This window comes from Panthera pardus, unplaced genomic scaffold, assembly GCF_024362965.1.
Source record: "Panthera pardus isolate Hobbes unplaced genomic scaffold, ASM2436296v1 HiC_scaffold_20, whole genome shotgun sequence".
Lineage (NCBI taxonomy): Eukaryota > Metazoa > Chordata > Mammalia > Carnivora > Felidae > Panthera > Panthera pardus.
Window position 1 is genome coordinate 71,605,386 of NW_026526766.1, and position 20,691 is coordinate 71,626,076.

The window sequence follows — 20,691 nt, forward strand, 5'->3', positions numbered from 1 at the left end:
GATCCAGGTGCCCCTGAAGGTAACATTTTAAATAGGAAGTTCTCTAACATTAACTTTGCCCTTTCTTGGTGAGGTAGGGTCAACTCTGGTGATCTTAACTTCTTGACTTAAAGGGTCAGACTGAAATGGAGGCTCATTTAAAAAAGGCTTGCTGGAAGAAGGGCTCCTGGGTGGCTCAGCCCGTGTCATGATCTCACGGTTTGTGGGTTCGAGCCCTGCATCGGGCTCTGTGCTAACAGCTCAGAGCCTGAAGCCTGCTTCGGATTCTGTGTCTCCCTCTCTCTGCCCCTCCCCTGCTCACACTCTGTCTCTATCTCAAAAAAATAAATGAACATTAAAAAATTAAAAAAAAATTAAAAAGGCTTGCTGGAAGAAAGGTGGGAAGCAGCATGGCTTTCAGAAGACAACTAAATATCCCTTTTATATATATATACTAAAATGTATATATTGCTATTCTAAAAATATATGTTGTAACTATTGCTCTAAAAAAAAGCTTTGCAATGTTTGGGTGAATCTGGAAGATATTTGGATGTTATGACAATTATGCTAATTAGAATATTTTACTTACAAAGATGTAAACTATAGGGCAGAATATATATTTTGAAATTTTAATATGGATAACACCAAGAACATCTAACGACAGAATTTTCTTTAATCAATGAGCAAATCTATCATTTTGTTACTGGATTTTCATCAAAAACAAAGGAATGTGGCACAGAACACTCTTTTCTTTCAAAAAAACCTCAGACGGGTTTGTCCATCAACTCTACCAGGGACTTTTTCATACACTAGACGCCGTTTTTTGAATTGTGGTAGTTGTGAACACATGAGATCTGTTAAAAGGAGAAAAAGGAAAACCATTTTATTTCTGACATAGCTATTTTTTCCAGTTATTCAAGTGCATCCTATCTCTTCATCTATCTACAGAGTGTTCAAATTTCCAAACTGAGATAAAATGACTATAAAAATTACATTTTTAGCATAACTGTACCTGTACCTAATGGCCCAGTACTGATTAGTGTCATGTATACATATTGTATACTCATGCTTTGCACAAATCATTAAATCTCCCTGGATTTAAGACTCCTTCATTTAAGTTTTCACTCATTAAGCCTGTTCCTTAACTCAAATCTGTAATGTTGTAGAATTTATCCCGAGGTCTGATATGTGATAGGTGGTGATCATGTATGACTCACCTTCTATGACTGTATTAAATATGACACATTAGCCTGAAATATCCTAGATTTGGATACTTACAGAGGCTGATTGATTAAATCAGTAAAAAAGTAGGCTAAAATATTTAAAACTGTTTTGGTAATTATTCCTGGGGATATAATCTCATAATTACAAGATTTGGATGCCATTATAAGCATATTTAAAAAGCAATGTAGTCTGTAATTGTATCATAGAGGTCACAAATACACATCTGTAATATAAGACAAATAGAAAATTATCTTGAGGTTATGCCAATGGCTTTGGATAAATTGTCTAGGGCTGCATTAACATCAATTCTAAAAGTGTTACATCTTAAACAGTGGAAGGTAATGATGTGCTATGGGAAACCACAGTAAAAAGTCAAAAGTTTCCATAGTGTTAATGATACTAGTATCAAAGATTTATGTGACCTGTTTGAATAAAATTATTTTTTGGAAGAAATTTGAAAGTGGAAAAAAAATATTTCTAGGCCATTATTTATTTAATATATGATTGAAAAATATATTTATAACTAAGTTAATGAATTAAAATGTAGGTAGACATTTTACTATTCCATCCATATCCCTAAAAGTTTAAATATTAAAGTTACTAGAGGGGTGCCTGGGTGCCTCAGTCAGTTAAGCATCCAGCTTAGGTTGAGGTCATGATCTCACAGTTCACCAGTTCAAGCCCAGCATCAGGCTCTGTGCTGACAGCTCAGAGCCTGGAGCCTGCTTCAGATTCTGTGTTTCCCTCTCTCTCTCTCTCTCTCTCTCTCTCTCTCTGCCCTTCCCCTGCTATCTCTCTCTCTCTCTCTCTCTCTCTCTCTCATTAAAACATTTAAAACATTAAAAAAAGTTATTAGAAATAATTTCTAAGATCTCACTGAGAAAATGGGAGGATTATCTTATATATTGGGATACCCTATGTTTAAGAACATATAGTAATTCACATACTTGCTTTGGTCCAGGATGGAAAAAAAAAAAATGGAATTTTCATTCAGTTCATTTATGAAGCTGGAATAAAGTTCATGTCAGAATGTGACAGCACAAATAAAGAACACAACAGGGTAATTGCATTTTGAATGTAGATAATGAAAAAAATAAATATTAGCAACCATATTCAACAGCATATTAAAAGAATCACTCTTCAAAAGCCAATTAAGTTTATCACAGAATGACAATTATTATTTAATATTAGTAAACCTGTTAATATAATCATTGACATTAATGGGTCAATGGAGAAAACGTGTGATTTTCCCCAATAGGTGCCAAAAATGTTTGGATAAAATTCAGCATCTGTTCCTCACAAAAGTTCTTACAAAGTTAGGGAGATAATACCTCTCATTAAAATCAGGAACAAAACAAATTATGACTATTAAACAGGACCAAATCCAAGTTTTGTGAATCCTGAGGCTTATACAGTTGACCCTTGAACAATGTGGGTGTTAGGGAGGCTGACTGCCCCCAGACCCACCCCCCCAAATTCTATACATAACTTTTTAAATACTTTATTTTTTAAATTTATTTCAGAGAGAGAGAGAGAGAGAGAGAGCATAAGCAGGGGAGAGGGGCTGAGCAGAGGGAGAGAAAGAGAGAATCTTAAGCAGGCTCCATGCTCGCTTCTACAACCCTGGGATCATGACCTGAGCTGAAATCAAGAGTCAAATGCTCAACTGACTGATGCTCAACCACCCGGGAGTCCCTGTAACTTTTTAAAAAACGTAATCTCTGTACCTGACGTGGGCCCTAAACTCATGACTGTGAGATCAAGAGTCACATGCTCTACTGACTGAACCAGCCAGGTGCCCCCAAAATCTATAACTTTTGACTCCCCCAAAACTTAACTACTAATAATCTACTGTTGACCAGAAGCCTTACTGATAACATAGTCAATTAACACATATTTTGTAAGTTATATGTATTATATACTGTATTCTTACAATCAAATAAGCTAGAGAAAAGAAAATGTTAAGAAAATCAAAAGGAAGAAAAAATACATTTACAGTACCATACTGTATTTATCAAAAAAATCCATGCAGTTCAAACCTGTGTTGTTCAAGGGTCCACTGTACAAGTTGGGAGGTACTCTTTTATTATTTTCTATCAGTGATTGCACTCAGGATTGACAGACTCAAGTCATCACTGCAATTTATTTTAACTTTTTTTTTTTTTCAAATTTTATTTATTTTGAAAGAATGAGTGATTGGGGGAGGGGCAGAGACAGGGAGAGAGAGAGAAACCTATGCAGGCTCTGTAGTGACAGTGCCACACAGGGCTTAAACTTACAAACCATAAGATCATGACCTGAGCCGAAGTCAGACGCTTAACCAGCTGAGCCACCCAGGCGCCCTTAATGCTTAGTTCATCTAAAGCTACAAGAATTTGACATATTTTGTTTACATTTATTTTCTTAGATGTCTGTAATTAGAATTTTGATTTTCTTTTTGACCCCAAAGTTAGTGAAGATTTAAAAAAAATTTTTTTTAAGTTTATTCATTTTTGAGAGAGAGGGAGAGAGACAGAGCATGAGCAGGGAAGGGGCAGAGAGAGAGAGAGAGAGAGAGAGAGGGAGAGGGAGACACAGAATCCAAAGCAGGCTCCAGGCTCCGAGCTGCCAGCACAGAGCCCGATGTGGGGCTCAAACCCACGAACTGCAAGATCATGACCCGAGCCAAAGTCAGACGCCCAACCAACTGAGCCACCCAGGTGCCCCTAGTGAAGATTTTTAAGTATAGTAATTCAAACAAACAAAAATTCTTTTTTTAGTTTAGAGATGGTTCTTTTAAAATTACATCTGCCAGTAGTTTTATTAACTTTAGATAGTGTTACCTGGTAATGATTTTTTGTCTCCTGAGTTAGATGAAGATTCAGAGTGCCTTTTCTGTCCTAAACATTTCCCAGCTCTTTGGTGGAAATAAAGACTGCTGAATTCTTTTTGATTTACATTAGGATCAGAAGCACACAATAAATCCATACTGGGGACAGATGGTAATTCTCTCCAGAAAGTCTTTTTAGTCCCAGCATTTGAACTTTGATGAAGGAAGCTTTCTACCTCATCCGATAGACATTTCTGCTGATTAGGGAATAAGTTATCTTTCTGAGAGTACCATTTGTCACATGTAGTCTGCTTTTCACCATATTCTAAGTTGAATGAGTGATTCTGTTGTTCCCATACATTTTTCTTGAAGTTCCAGGGAAGAGGAGATTGAGAGCCTTCCAGTGAAAAGTTAGGGGTACATACTTCTTTATTTATAGGTCCTTTTGCAACATGTGTTCCCTTTTTCTGATTATTTATAAAATTAGGGGCAACTCTCTTCTGAGTGTCAACTGGTGATATTATATTTTCACAGTTCATTTGTGTTAGATCCAAAGAAAAAACATCTGACTCTGCATCATTCCAGTTTTGAAAGGAGTTACCAGCCATGTTCCTTGATCCTATATTAATTAGGAAAGGATTATGTACTATATTAGGATTACAACTGGAGTCTTTCCGGTAGCTGGCCTGATTATAAGAAGTCACAGGTGATAAAATGCATGGCATTTCTCTGAGTTGCATAAGGGAAGAGTTATAGTTTGAAGTGATGTTTGTGTCTTTGTGCACTGTGGCTCCTATGTCTGAATTCTGGTATTCATTATATTCTTGAAAGACAGAGTTTGAAGAGCCAGAAGCTGAACTGGTAATGGTACTAGCCTGATTCCCGTTTTCCCGAGGTGATGGAATTTGAGGTGATTTTGTTATGGAAGAAGAACTAATCTTGAATAAGGAAGTGATGCTACAAAAATGCTAAAAAAATTTTTTAAATTAATGTAATACAAATACAATATACACATCAGTCAAGTAAATATAAATAACAGCACTTATCTATATGGAAAGAAAGCAAAATATAAATAAGTAGGGTATTACAGTGATCCATGTAATAAGAACATAACATAATTAGGCTCCATTAAAAGAAAAACTTATGATTTGTATTTCTTTTCTAATCACTTGTAATAGAATTTTTAGTTACACAAATTATACATGAATGTCATTTGCTTGATAAAAAATTAGAGTTTTTACAATAAGGCTAAAGTTAAAGTTCTCTTTACTACTATAATGAAGGGCATCAGGATTGTTTGGAAGAGATCATGTAAACACATATGAATAGAGTATGTGACCGCATATTAGTGGGCACAATAACATTTCAAAATAATTTAAAGTGTGATAAATGGATTGTACTGAATTATCTATATGATAGGTTTAAATGTATAATGTGATTGGCAGTCAATGAGAATTCTATAAGAAATTTAGTTCAAGTAAATTATTTTTTTTAAGTTTTTTAAATTTATTTTTGAGAGGGAGAGAGTGTGTGCAAGTGGGGGAGAGGCAGAGAGAGAGGGAGACACAGAATCTGAAGCAGGCGCCAGGCTCTGAGCTGTCAGCACAGATGAAGGGCTCAAACTCGTGAACCACGAGATTATGACCTGAGCCTAAGTCGGAGGCTTAACTGACTGGGCCACCCAGGTGCCCCTCAAGTACATAATTTCTTTGCTATGTGAAGTCCAAAACAATTAAACTTGGATACCTCCATTTTGAAAATGTTTATGGCAAAAATCAATACTCAAATGGAAAGGAAATACATTCATATAAGAATATGGAATTCAAATAACTAACCTTTAAGACTTTTCCTGGAACTTCAGGTAAAAGTTCCTGAAGTTGACAAAGAGTTGCTAATAATATCCAGTGCAGTGATGGTCCTTTATTTAACATGAGCTGAGCCACCAATGGGTTAATACATGGAAAGTCAAGTAAGTACATTTCTTCCTAGAAAAGAGTTTTTTTTTTTTAATTAAAAAAAAAAAAATTTTTTTTAACCTGTATTTATTTTTGAGACAGAGAGAGACAGAGCATGAATGGGGGAGGGGCAGAGAGCGAGGGAGACACAAAATTGGAAGCAGGCTCCAGGCTCTGAGCCATCAGCCCAGAGCCCAACGCGGGGCTCGAACTCACAGACCGCGAGATCGTGACCTGAACTGAAGTCGGACGCTTAACCAACTGAGCCACCCAGGCGCCCCCCTAGAAAAGAGTTTAAAGGAAAAATCAGCCACTGGTCCTTTGGAAATAACCCATTTTATTCTGCTCAATCTAGAAGATTAAAATTTTTGTCATTGCACCTACCACTCAATTTGAGATGCTGGGGAAAAAATATGGCTAGTAGGGAAAGAAACTTCTCTGTCAGTTAGAGTTCATATGCTCTCAGGGGCACTTGGGTGGCTCAGTAGGTTGAGCATCTGACTTCAGCTCAGGTCATGATCTCATGGTTCATGAGTTCGAGCCTAGCATCAGGCTCTCTGCTGATGGAGACAGCATGATGCCTGCTTTGTGCATGGAGCCCACTTTGGATCCACTGTCTCCCTCTCTCTCTGCTCTTCCCCTCCCCCTCAAAAATAAATGAAAATATTTGAAAAAAAGATTCACATGCTCTCAGAATTAGGAAAGATCTTAAAGTTCATTCATTTCAATCATTCATCCAAAAAATTTGTTACAGTTCATCTCCTTCAAATGACAATTGTATTATATAATGGTAGATTTTCTTTTCTTTTTTCAAAAAATGTTTATCTTGAGAGTGAGAGCACAAGCTGGGGAGGGGCAGAAAGAAAGGAGAGAGATTCTCAAGCACGAACCGTGAGATCATGACCTGAGCCAAAGAGTCCAGTGCTTAACTGACTGAGCCACCCTGGCACCCCTCTAATGGTAAATTGTCTAATGAAAACGTTTTCAGGGACTTTAGTACCTCAAGATTTCTTTAGCTCATCCTTTGTAGGCCATATGTTACTATCACTATTTAATTTAAGATGAACCATGTTTATGACATCTAACAGATGTTGTAGTTTCAGGAAAGCCTTGCTGTGAAGAGTAGAGGAAGAACTTCTATCAACCAGAACTGACCTTGATGGCCTAAAAATGTGTTCCAGAGAGATCTCATAATAATCTAGCAATATAGCAGCCATCTTTTATTATTGTCATATTCCCTCTTCTTTCTGGGATATACTGGCTTTTTGCACCCTCTTTGATAAAATCAAATGACAGACATGTGAGATTAGACATGCCTTGGTAATAGGGAAACTGCAGACATATACACATCCCATAATTAATTATACCCATACTTGCCAATAGTACTATGTTTTGCTTAGGCATATAAAAATTCTGTGATTTAATATACATGAATATTTTTTAATGTATATGAATACACGAATATTTATTTGCTTTATAATTTTATTTTTTGAATAGGCAAAATAGGCACATGGTTCAAAATTCAAAGGGTACTAAAAGATGTGCAGTAGGGGTGCCTGGGTGGCTCAATCAGTTAAGCGTCTGACTGTGGCTCAAGTCATGATCTCATGGTTTGTGGGTTCGAGCTCCATGTCCAACTCTCTGCTGTCAGTTCAGAGCCTGGAGCCTGCTTCAGATTCTGTGTCTCCCTCTCTCTCTCTGCCCCTCCCTCACTTGTGCCCTCTGTCTCTCTCGAAAAATATGTAAATAAACTTATCAAAAAAGGTGTGCAGTAAAAACTCTCATCTTCCTGCTCCCCATTACCCCAGTTTTCCTCTCTGGAGATAACTAATGTTATCATTTCTTGATAGCATTATCATGATCTCTTCCAGAGATATTTTATTTACTTACAAACACATATAAATATTAATTTCCCCTTGTTCAAGTGGTAGGATACAAACTGTATGCCACAACTTCATTTTTCATTTAATATAGCTTAAAGGTCATTCCACGTTAGTAAATAAAAAGCTCTATTATTCTTTTTTTATGGTTTCATGATTTGAATATATTAAAAAAATAAAGGAAACTGAGATATAAGGTTGGTATGAGAACTTAGACATATTATGCTTAACCTGAAGGAATTTCTAAAAAGTTACTATTCAATCTTACGAATATTTTACAACTCTACTTTCAGTTTTGATTATGTAACTTAATTACTGACAAAGGCAATGATGGAATTTTGCTATTATCATACTTACTACTCTTAAATGTATAAATTTATGAATTAGAAAAAGTTATGTTTTAAAAATATTAGGCATTAAAAGTTCATTAAAATACTTCTGTCAAGTTGCAAAATACCCATGATTCTGGAAAATGATCTAAATAAATATTGTACATTATGGTTACTGTTCTATATGCTCATGCAAACATTATAGGACAAAAATATGCAACCAAAAAGAGAATTCAAGTCTATGTATCTATACTTGCTTTGCAAATATCTAATTTACACATTTAGGGGATGAACCTTAGATGGTGAAACTTCAAGCCAGGATTTATCCAACCATTCATAAGGATCTCTCTTCGAGGTCATTAAACTGTGATCAGCAATTTGTCGAACTATCAGTGCAGCCTCTTCCACTCCTGGGGCAAGTACAAGCTAAAATATATTTTCTATATGTTAGATTATAGGAAATATTAGGGAGCAAAATATATCTTGCAAAAACTGTAATTAGAAGAAAAAAGCCCTGATTTTAACCTTTGAATATAATTTTAGATATAACTTATTAAAGTATCTATGTGAAATCCAGCATATTTTGTGAGACTAAGCAATTTTCTTCCCTTCTTTAAACATGATATCTTTATAGTTTTCCAATTTTTGGAACTAAATTTCTTTACTTCCATTTGGCATTTATTAATAATTTGTTAAAATAACATATTTGGTTTTATATTTCACCTATGTTAGAAGCAAAGCAATTTAGATTATCATTAATAATATTTAATATTTTGCTTTTCCAAGTTAACTCTAATAGTTACCAAAAATAAGAATTTTAAAAATATACTGCAAGCTTTTTCAAATACATTTTTAAAAAAGGATATTTACAGATGAAGTTGATGTGTATTTGAAAAGAAAAAAAGTTTTGATTTAGAGTATTTTGGGAATTGTTCATCCAATATTGGCTTATTTGATACTATGCTCTGTGTACTAAACTTTAAAAAAAGTTTCTTAATATTTCCTACTTCCTGTCTTTCAGTTGTGTTTTCCTCCAGGCCCTTCTCTTTCGAAATGCCAGCCTTTTTCTTCTGCTTTCAGTTCTATTTTTACCTTCATCTTTTAGATTCAGTTGAAGGAAGTATAGTCCATGGGTTAGCAGTTTAATGTGGATAGAGAATACTGCCCTAAACAGTCATATCTTAGAAATATAAACACCCTGTCCTGTAGTGAAAATTCAAGAAATAGAGACTGTAGAAACCTTATAAAATCATTATGACAATTTTTTATTTCACAAGAAGAGTAACAAATACAAGACTGTTAATACATACCTGTAGGGAATACATGTATTCTAAAGAAGGATTTTCTTTAAACTGTATTAAGTACATATAGAGTGTATAGAAACAACACTGTTTGATTCCAAATTAATTTTATTTCAGTTTTGGATGTTTTGAGAAGACCCGACACATTTATATAAATGTATAAAGGCACAATTTTATGGTGATGATAATGAATATTACCTTAATTTATTAAAGCAAGGATTCTGGAGCTCATGGCTAGGCTTTGGGAGATTCAGAAACCTCCTAACATTGTTTTCAAAATTTTGCATATGTGTTTATCTATGCATTTTTCTGCAAAATGAGTTCATAAAGACATTTATAGACCTTTTTTTGACATTAGAATAAAACATAGCCTAACACTACTAGCAGTATATTCTTTTAGTTTAAGAAAATGTACTTAAACTTTCTCATGTTTCTTTTATGGCTAGGCTCTTCAGATGCCTGAAAAAAAATTTTTTAAACCCATAACTGATGTGCTCTAAAAAGCCAAAAACTATATTACTAAATACAGTGAGGTAAAGCAACAATATATTCTAAAATAATATGAGTCTAGGGAGTCCCTTTTATGTAATAATGTTATTAAGTCAGAAGAATGGGAGACTTGAGTATTGGTGACATATTTTAATGTGTTTTGATTTAATTTTATTTAGTAGATGTTTGTTGAATATTTTTACTGTGTATAAAGTAATGTGCTAGATGCTATACATTTGACAAAGAAAAAGGGCCTAGTTTTTACCCTCCAGGGTGGAAGGTACACATGAATGAATACCTTATACTATAATAAAGGCATGAAGTGCTCCTGGGAGAATGGGAGGAGAGATTTATCCCGAGAGGGTATAACTGGGGAACATTTTTTTAAAGTTTATTTATTATTTTAAGAGAGACAGAGACAGCACGAGCGGGGGAGGGGCAGAGAGAATGGAGAGAGAGAATCCCAAGCAGGCTCTGCACTGTCAGTGCAAAGCCTGACGGGCACAAACCCTCAAACCATGAGATCATAACCTGAGCCGTGTAACTGGGCACATTTCTTAAAGGAGGCAGTGTTTGAGCCAGGCAAAAACAGACAGAACTATGAAGGCTGGTGGTTAGGGGGAAGGAAGAGACAGGCTGGGATGATATGTTAGTGCAATGGCTTAAAGGTGATAGTGTGGTCATTCATATTCAGGAAATGGTGAGTAGAATGATGCTAAAGGAAGGATTACTAGGGGCCAAATTGTGAAATTTGAAACCAGCTGAGTTTGATCTCTCTTTCAATAAAGTAGGAAGCTATGGAAGGTCTTGTGAGCAAGAAAATTCAATGTAACAACAACTATTTATCAAGAGCCTGCTACGTACTTGGCACTGTGCTGGGTGCCAGGAATATGAAAACAAGTAAACATGTTTCCTTTCCTTCAGGAGCTTACAGCCCAGGAAGTGAAATATTCACAGCTGTATTTCAGAAATATAAGTGATGTCAATATATATGATGCACTGGAGTAGGACTAGAAATAAGGACATTAGTCAGGAAGTTGCTTAAAACTCCAAAGGCCTGAATTTGGGAAATAGCAGGAGTAGGATAGAGAGACATGTTCTAAAGACTGATTACGTTACAACAGTAACCTACTACTGATTAGGTTACAATAGTAATGCCATAAACTAAGTTTGGGGAGAATGAGAAGTTTTGTTTTGGAAATGCTGAGTTTGAGGCACTTGTGGGATATTCATGTGAAGATTTCCAGTAGAATGCTAGAATACAGGTACAGATCTAAAGAAAAATCAGGAAATTTTTAAGGATTATACTCAGAAATGAAAGCTAAATTTGGGGGAATGTCTGAGTTTATTAAGGAAAGAGTATAAAGTGATAACTGAAGAGGACTGAGCCCTGAATTGGGGGAAGTGTCTAAATTTCAGAGTGGGACATTGAAAACAAAGAAAAGACATTGGTTAGAGACGATTACAGCAGATAAAAAGAGTGTATCTTTCATAAGCAAACATTTTCGATCAACAAATATTTTTTATTTATATCCTGCCAAATAGTAATTAAGAGATAAAATATGACTTTAAATTCATTAAAGGCTTTTAGAACAGAAGTTTAAGTGGAAAGAATATTTATTAATTTGAAAACTGTTAAAAGGCTTTTAAGAATTTTTTAGTTTACTAGCTGGGCACTTGAGTTTGAGTATAATTTTGGTTTATTAAAACAAACATGTAAGAAAAGAATACCTTTACATCCAGTTCTTCTGATTTTAGCACAAATGAAACCAAAGCTGCGTAAATCAGTGCTAGATGATGAAGTGCCTTTTCTGTAAGATGGTACCTAAAAAAGATTATATTACTATTCTTGTACTCATTTGATGTCTGATTCTACTTATTAGAAGTTCAGTTCGTTTTGACATTTCATATTATTAGAATAATCTGGCTAAATAATGCTAGTGTGGTAGGCTCAGCATTCTTTTGAAAAGATGGCTCCACCTCCATTCTTTAACAATCCAGTTAAATCTAGGGGACGCTGAGAGTGTGTCTGAGGAGAGTTTAACTCATACCCTTACTGACTCAGGGATGACTAGCTGACTGACACAAACTAAAATATTCTATCTCCCTGGCCAAAGTACCAGGTTCAGATATGAACATGTGACCAGAGCCAGGCTCACTAGAATCCTCCCTGGCTCTTTTTCCTGAACTGTTAGAAAAAAACGCTTTTTAAAAAGATCATTACCCTACATGGGTAATCATATTGCAGTATATAAATACATAAAGTCAGCATGTTGTAGACCTTAAACTTACACGATGTGGTATGTCAATTATATCTCAATTTTTTAAAAAACTACTTTTTTTCTTCTTCTATGGTTATTAAGCAGATCAGATGTGAGTCTTAAGCTTTGGATAGATATTTCTACCACCTTTATCCACTTTAAATAGCCTAAGAAGCAAAAAGGAAATTTATTGGCTCATATTACTAAGAAGTCCAGGGAAGACACTGTCGGATCCAGGGTCTCAATATGATTGAGATAAGGGCTCTCTTAATTTCTTGGCTCTTCTTTCCCCAGCTAGTTTCTTTCTCAGGTGAGCTATTTCATAAGAGTGACCAATAAGAGTCACTCACTGTGCCTAAACAGTACAAACAATGTGGTTTCTGCTGAACACCTGCTTTCCTTCTTGGAGTCTAGAATTTTGGTATGTGCTAGGCAGACAGTGCCTACTCGACCAGTCCTTAGTAAAAGCCCTGGGCACTGAGTCTCTAGTGAGTCTCCCTGGCAGATGATATTTTATAAGTGTTGTCACAACTCTTTGCTGCGGAAATTAGGCACATTCTGTGTGACTCCACTAGGCTAGGATTCTTGGAAGCTTCCTTCTAGCTTCTTCTGGATTTTGCTCCATGCACTTTTTCCCTTTGCTGATTTTGCCTTGTAACGATTTACTATAATAAATCATAGCCATGAGTCCAAGTCTATGCCAAGTCCTGTGAATCTTCTTATCAAATCATCAAACCTGGGAGTAGTCCTCAGGAGTCCTAACACATTTTTCAAGCAGGAACTAATGATATGAACTACTAAGGTAACTCAAGCAATTTCATTTTGTATGTTGAATTTTCCTCATTTGGTCAGTTGATTAAGATACTTCTTAAATGTTTTTATAAATCTAAAAATATAGAGCTGAGATACCTAGAAGTCTGAAAATAATTACATTTTATAATAACATCTTATTGTGAATAAACAGCTCGTCACATCCTGAACATAAAACTATCTCAGGCTATTACATAATTAGTGGGGTTTGTTTCCCTGAAAATCTGAGTAAGAATAAGTGTGAATCTCCTCTTTTTTGCTTGTACTTCAATTGCACCTCTAGAACATAGGTGGAAAGCAATCTAAAAACAACTTAAAATTTTTTTCAAAACAGTTTTATCTCCATAATACTTCTAAGATCTTGATAAAGCTTTAATGCTTTATAAGCAAGTTCCAAGCTTAAAATGCTTCAGAGACTTTACTAATATTCAAAATGAAGATTTTAGATCTAAATTATTATTTTTCTTTTTCAATTCTGGTAGAAAGGAAAAGCAAGGTTAAATGACTTGCCAAAGGTTATTGTTAATAGAAAAAGGAATAAGAACCAAGGAGTTTGGACTCTTATATTCTAACTTAAACTTATTTCCACTTAATAATAATCATATACAAAGAGCTCAGAACAGTAGATAAACAAAAATGGAGTCAAGCAAAAAGTCAATAAAGAAAAAAGTCACACAGGCCATGTCAAATAAGGTAAGATGTCTCTACCTTCTCTAATAACTAAATTAAATATTTTTTAAACTTCTACTGTGAGTGATTTGGTATGTGTTGCATGATAACTGTAGAGATTTAAAAAATGAATGAGACTAGTTTTCAATTTAGTAGGAAAGATGCATTCATTCAGTCAAGGAATATTTACTAAGCATCTATCATATGAAACAATATGAGGTGCCATAAAGCAAGTACTCTAAAATGATAATACAAAGCAAAATGTGATAAATATCAAAGATGAGGAAAAGACAAAGAGCTAAGGAGTTCAAAGGATGGAGAGGTCACAACTAAATATCTATTTGTACGTGTGAGTTGGAGGGGGGGTATTAAGGAAAGACTGAATAGAAAAAGTGTTATTTGGGGATAGGTTCTGAAAAATAGGCACAATTTCACCAGATGAAATAGTTAGAGGAAGTAGAGAGTATCGTAGAAAGAGAGAAATGTATTGGCAAAAGTAGAAGTAGGAAAACCAGGACCATATTTGCAAACCAATGAGAAATCCTTCTAGCTGAAATGGAAAGCAGTGAAAACTAAGCTGAAAATATAAGTTGAGATTATACTCTGAAGAATTTGAATATTAGGGTGAATAGAATGTATGTATTCAGTAGATAATGGGAAAGTCAGTGAAGGCTTTTTATCGGAGTGAAACAGTAACAGCCTGGTTTTAGGAATATTAATTGGATGTCTGACAGATTATGGAGAGTAACACTGAGAGCCATCTGGAGGTGGGAAAGCAGTTGGTAGTCTATTGTAACAGTCCACATAAAATAATAAGAATCTGAACTAAGATGTTGGTAACATAAATGGAGAGAGGGGATTGATAAAAAAAAAAAAAAAAAAAGAGATAGTGGTTAAATCTATAGGATTTGTTTTCTAAACTTGGTGACTAAAAGAAAGGCAATGGTCATAAATAGCTAAAGGCAGAAAAGAGGAGATATTATTTTGAAGAGGATAGAGAATATAATAAATTCACCTTGGAACATGTTAAGTTTGAGAGCCTATAAAATATCAGGGTGGAAATATTTAACAGAAAGTTAGAGATACATGTCAACAATTTCAAAGAGAGACTGCAGCTGCAGATGTATATATCATAATTTATATCCAGAATGATGGTGACTGAATCCATGGGAGTGGGGAAGATTTCCAGTGGATCAAATAGAAGAAAGAAGAGAATTCAAATGTATCTGAAGACTGGGACAAGGAAGAAGAGGTACAGACAGAGAAAGAGTAGTTAGAGAGATGGAAGATCAAAACATTGACTCATCATAGGACTGAAGGGCTTCGAGTAAGAAGGTACTGACAACAGGCTTAAACGCTTTAGAGCAGTGGAAGATGAAAATATTTTTGGAGCTGATCATGAGAGAGCCATGAATGATGAGTTGCCCTGAGAGACAGAGATGAGTACAGATGTAGGAAGAAGACCCAGACTGCAGAGAAAAAAAGGAAGTAGAAGCAGTGGGTTCATAAAATGTAGAGATGAGAGAAAGAAGAGACATATAATGATAAATTAAGCCAGTGTCTCGGCATGGATTTTTTTGTAATTTTTAAGTTAAGCACATCAGTGACAGAAAGTATAGAAAGATGCTATTTAAAAAAATTTTTTTTAATTTATTTATTTATTTTGAGAGAGAGACAGAGAGAGCAAGCAGGGGAGGGGCAGAGAGAATTCCAAGCAGGTTCCACACTGTCTGCACAAAGCCCGATGTGGGGCTCAAACTCACAAACCACGGGTTCATGACCTGAGCTGAAACCAAGAGTCGGACATTTAACCAACCAAGCCATCCAGCTGCCCCAAAAGATGCTATTTTGTTGGTATATTTAATAAGATTTTAGAGACAGTGACTTAATGACATCTTTTAACATACAAGTTCAGAAATAAAAAGTAATAAAAAATGACACTTAAAGCTGTAATTCTTAGTGAAGTAGAGGAGGGGAGGGTGATTTGCACAGAATGTCTAGGGGAAATACATCATCTCCCAAATCCTAATTCCTATGGGCATCCCAAATTCCTATGGGCATGGCTCCTCCACCTGGAGGATCCCTGACTTAAAGCGAACTAGATGAGCAAGTGGAAAATTTGCATAACGATTTTTATTCAAAGAAGAGGACCAAATAACTTAAATATAAATGTAACTTTGGATAAAGAAATGTTTACTTACTCTGAGTTTAATGTTTTTTTGGTATATAAAATTATCCAACAATAGCTGTACTGGAATGATAATGCCATCAGTCTCATAATGATATTGTCCGATGCCTTCTCACAATTCAATTCTTTTAGGTCCTACCAGAAAATAAATAAAATAAAAAGGTTCACTAGGTTGAACAGTTGTTTTGAAGTTATTGTTACCCTATTTTAAGAATCCATGATATATAAATTATAACTTGAGAAGAAACATGAGTATGGGCTCCCATTTTATGGAGAAATTAAAATCACACTGGAAGTAGTAGGGGGAAAATTATGTAGTAGATGTCAAACAGCGAATGACAGCTTAAGCAAGGACAGCTCATGAATCTCCCAAAGTCCTAGATACGAAGAAAGCCGCCTACAGAGTGTCCCTATTCAGGCAAGGTCCTTTATAGATAGAGATCTGGCTACTCATAAGGGCGAAATAAAATACATTTAAAAGTCCATGGGATAATCTGCACTGATTGCTTATTACTTAAGGAAGGAAGCAGTCAATGGACTTCCAGGAATTGCTCTCTAATGGCCTATCAGTCTCTTTTTCCTTTAACACAATTAAATTCTATAGAGTGAATGATTCAGGAAATGTCTTACTCTGACAGTAAGTTATGTAACTGAATTAAAAGTTTTCCTAAACAGTATTTCCCCCAAATAATTGTTTTTTAAAAACTTCAAATATGTAAGACATGGTATCTCTCAAGAAACCCTCTAATAGAGCTTGGTGTTTCCATCATATAATTCCATATTGTTAACATTTGCTCATTAAATCAGACTTATGTTATCATAATTTTTGCCATTAATTTATAGTCCATACCATCAAACTTGGTTTCTGCTCCCCACTCCCACCCTACTGAATTAATTTCTTTGTACTCCAATCAAGCAAACATATCAAGGAGATTGTCAAGAATTTGTAAATCTTAAATTCCAAACTATAGGGATTTTTTAAAGAGAATCTTTTTTTTTTTAATCAGCTTACTTATAGGTAACCCCTACTTACTTTAGAGGAAATCTCATATCACTAATCAGGGATTAATATACTACCACCTGTTAAGAAGCATAGCAGCTAGGATTTGATTTTTCAGGTTTTCAACACTATAATTGTTCTATAAATATATTTTAAAATAGGTCAATATATAACATTAAAGATTCCATATTTGCTTTGTCCTCTTAAAGTATGTTAAAAATTATAAGACATTGAAGAAGTTTGGTAATAGTAATTTTGTATAGTGATGATTTTAGTACTTGTGGTCCATTTGCAAAGTTTTGGAAGAAATCACTAATATTATAGTTAAGCTCTCTATAGTAGAGCTAATAATAAATTACACAGATATTTGGCTTGTATTTCTTACTGTCTAGTTTTACCTGCAAAACTATGGCGGTGTATTCATCAACTGTCACCACTACATAACACTCTGTACTTCCAAAGAGTTTCAGTGACTCACTGCAGCTTCTCTCCACTAGTGTGATATTATAGCTGTAAAATACCATATTTTTAGGTGACATCATGAAATGACTAAGAAAAATTCTTTTATTATTTTTTTAATGTTTATTCAGTTTTGAGAGACAGAGAGACACGTGAGCAGGGGAGGGGCAGAGAGAGAGGGGAGACACAGAATCCGAAGCAGGCTCCAGACTCTGGGCTCTGAGCTGTTAGCACAGAGCCCAACACAGGGTTCAAACCCACGAATCCTGAGATCATGACCTAAGCTGAAGTCGGCCGCCCAGCCGACTGAGCCACCCAGGCGTCCCAGAAAAATTCTTTAAGAAAGTCTGTATTGTCCTCTTGCATATTAAATTATTTTAACGACTGCACTTTTTCTTTCATATATCAATTTATTCTACTTTATAAATTTGAGGAATTAAATTATGATTTATTCAGTATGTATGAAAAATTCGTTAAGATGTGCATTGCCGTAGGTATTTTACTAAATATTACTGCACATAATACTATTATAAATGTATTGACCAATTTCTTCCAGCTTTTTAAATAATAATTCATGAAATCAAAACATTTTGTAATACACTAAAACATTCTGCATTTATCAGAATTTTCTTTTCTCTTTCCTTAAAACTGGCCTAGATTTTAACTACCTTTTGTAAGCTCATAGTTTTCTGTGAATGCCCTATAGCCTTAAGATTTAAAAACAAAAGCATGGAAAATAGATCTGTATTATTTATTTATTTATTTATTTTTAGATCTGTATTTTAATTAATGTCACAGCTCAACTATTCCTCCTTGATATATAGCCCAATGTCTAATATTTCTGTGACAACTTGTATGCTGTGATAAAGTGTTTTATATGATTTTAAAATGTTCAGTGCTGGTCTGACCTCAGAACTTAAAGTCTAAAAATTTGAGAATTTATTTAGAACTTCATAGTCCTATTTCCCAGGCAGTATTTAAGGCCCTCTAAATAAGAACACTCATTCTCCATATTATCAATGACCCAAAGATATGACCATATAATTCACAGAAAAAAAAGACACATAAAGTGTTCGTACTTGCTGGTAACAAAAGAAATGAAATTAAAATATAAATTTAAACAATAATGAAACATTTTTTTCTCCACAAGATTGATGTATATTGCCAAAAAAAGATAACATTCAGTAATTGTGATGGTGTACTACAGGGAGAGAAGTGTAACTTGACATAAACTCTTTGGAAAACTATTCATATGATATAATTGCAGGCTTGAATCAGAGAGAAATAATAATACTGCATATATAGCATAATGGTTAGTCATTTAGAATATATATACCCTTGCTAAAAGTTATGAAATCAATAACTTACTTGGATTCTAGCAACTGAAGAATTTCTGGAGTATTAAGAAGTCCTTCAGATGCAAAAAACACATATGGAACCTGAATTTCCAAAACAAAACCCCCAAAACTATCCAGCAAGGTGCTTCCTAAATGAGAGAAAGCTTATAAATATTTGTTTCTCATCTTTCAGCTCTTTCTCTTTTTTACTAAACATGAGAATAACAAGTGTATGTTCAAGGAGCAGTATAAAAATAAAACATATTCACTGTAAAAAATCAGAAATCAGAATAAAGAAAGGTCTGAAGAATAAAATAAAAAGCATATGTTATCCTATTACCTAGAAATAAAACACAGTTAACAGAATTTACTAAAACTACTATATGATACAGATCAATAGGAAAATAATAAATACCTCAATAGATAAATGGACAAAGGACATTAACAGGCAATTTACAAAAGAATGGCTATATAAGATCAATTCATGTATGAAAAGATATGGATAATCAAGACATTAATTATCTATAATTAATTAATTATAATATAACTATAAAATATTTTCTGCCTATAATTCTGTCAAAGACTTAGAATAATAATACCTACTTACTATAAAGATATTGGGAAAAGGATTCTCTTGCACTTTCTGCACAAATATGAATTGAGATAGCATTTCTGGAAGCATATTTGACAATATGTAAATGTGTATATACTTTTGACCCAGAAATTCATTTCACTTCTTAGAACAGTATATAAAATTATATAATAAACTACTATAAATCTTGTAGTACAGTAGTGGAAAACTGAAGTGTTGTAAATGCTCCAAATAAGGAATGGTTGAATAAATTAAGTTCATCTTCAAGAGACTGAAAGAAGCCTCTACCTATAAACTAGGATGCTTTTATCTTTTCTTGGGCCCATGTTTCAATTATTTAATCAATTTAACATTTAATTCTGTTTATCAAAAATTCCAAAGTAACCATTATGGTGACTGTATTTTTAGAATTGAATTAGAATCTCTCAGAATTCAAACTTCCCACTCAGACTTGAGGTGGATAGAAAGTAATTTATGGCAAGTATTGAAAGGAATGCCCTGGGACTAAAAATGTACAGGCTTTTTTTACTTAATGGATGTGAGAATTCACAATCTGAGTCATGTGAAGCTTAATGGATGTGAGAATTCACAATCTGAGTCATGTGAAGGGTTGCTGAGAAATACAGAGAAGCCAAATGATATACAAAGTGGTTTTAGAGTCTTCTCTAAGTGTCTGTGTGTAACTTTTTGTCGCATATTAAGTTTTCTGAATCAGTCAACATACTACAACAAAATTTCCCCTAAAATTCAATAAAAAATACGATATAAATGAGATACAAAATACGAAATGCGATATAAATACAAAAAAATGCAATATAATCATAATTAAATTGGGCTATTATAAATAAAACTTAGAAGGTAAAGAGATGAAGACAGATATCATCAGTAAAGCTTACTTTACAAATGAATATGAGGTAAGAGGGAAAGAACCTGCCCAACGTCACACCCGAGTGGTGAGGTTAGAGCTTGAACTCAAGTTCTCTAATGCCATAGCTCATTCTCTCTCCACAGATCAGAAACAGAAAACAGACAATTTCCATTCTACCTCAGCAACAAAAGGACTTTAGTTTATATCCTTACTCTTTAATACTGTGTCTGGAAGAATCACTTTAAAGGCCATGTGAGGAATATTCAATTTCTCGCAGTGTTTAGTCCAACAAGAGTTTTCTACAAAATTGTATTCCACCACAAATGAGAAGTTACTCCAGGGGAAATCTGCTCCAATGTATTGATTATGTGCAACTACACAGGAACTTGTACTGAAGACAAAGGAAAGCCAAGAAAATGGAATTATATTTGTGTCATTATTTACTTTGAAGGCTAAAAAGATGACTGTTTTTGGCTAGTTTATTCTTCTCTAGTCTGTGCCTGCTTATCTTGGAAAGGCACTGGTGTATTTTCTGTTGATT

The 20,691-nt window shown here is 34.4% G+C and overlaps 1 protein-coding gene across 2 annotated transcripts in view; it reads right to left on the bottom strand.

Moving 5' to 3' along the window:
- Nucleotides 1-594: 594 nt before the first annotated feature.
- SHOC1 (shortage in chiasmata 1) overlaps nt 595-20,691 on the bottom strand; it is an 84,831-nt gene continuing 64,734 nt past the window's right edge. The window contains exons 20-28 of one of the 2 annotated variants that reach the window (XM_019454203.2): nt 20,363-20,541; nt 18,722-18,839; nt 17,293-17,404; nt 15,908-16,029; nt 11,698-11,791; nt 8,471-8,602; nt 5,848-5,997; nt 4,026-4,980; nt 595-833 (exon numbers count right to left, since the gene is read on the bottom strand). In XM_019454203.2, coding sequence (XP_019309748.2) covers nt 733-833; nt 4,026-4,980; nt 5,848-5,997; nt 8,471-8,602; nt 11,698-11,791; nt 15,908-16,029; nt 17,293-17,404; nt 18,722-18,839; nt 20,363-20,541 — 1,963 coding nt within the window. In that variant the 3' untranslated portion in view covers nt 595-732. Of the gene's footprint in view, nt 834-2,003; nt 2,211-4,025; nt 4,981-5,847; nt 5,998-8,470; nt 8,603-11,697; nt 11,792-15,907; nt 16,030-17,292; nt 17,405-18,721; nt 18,840-20,362; nt 20,542-20,691 lie in introns of those variants that run through there. The other variant, XM_053908177.1, reaches the window with a different exon arrangement.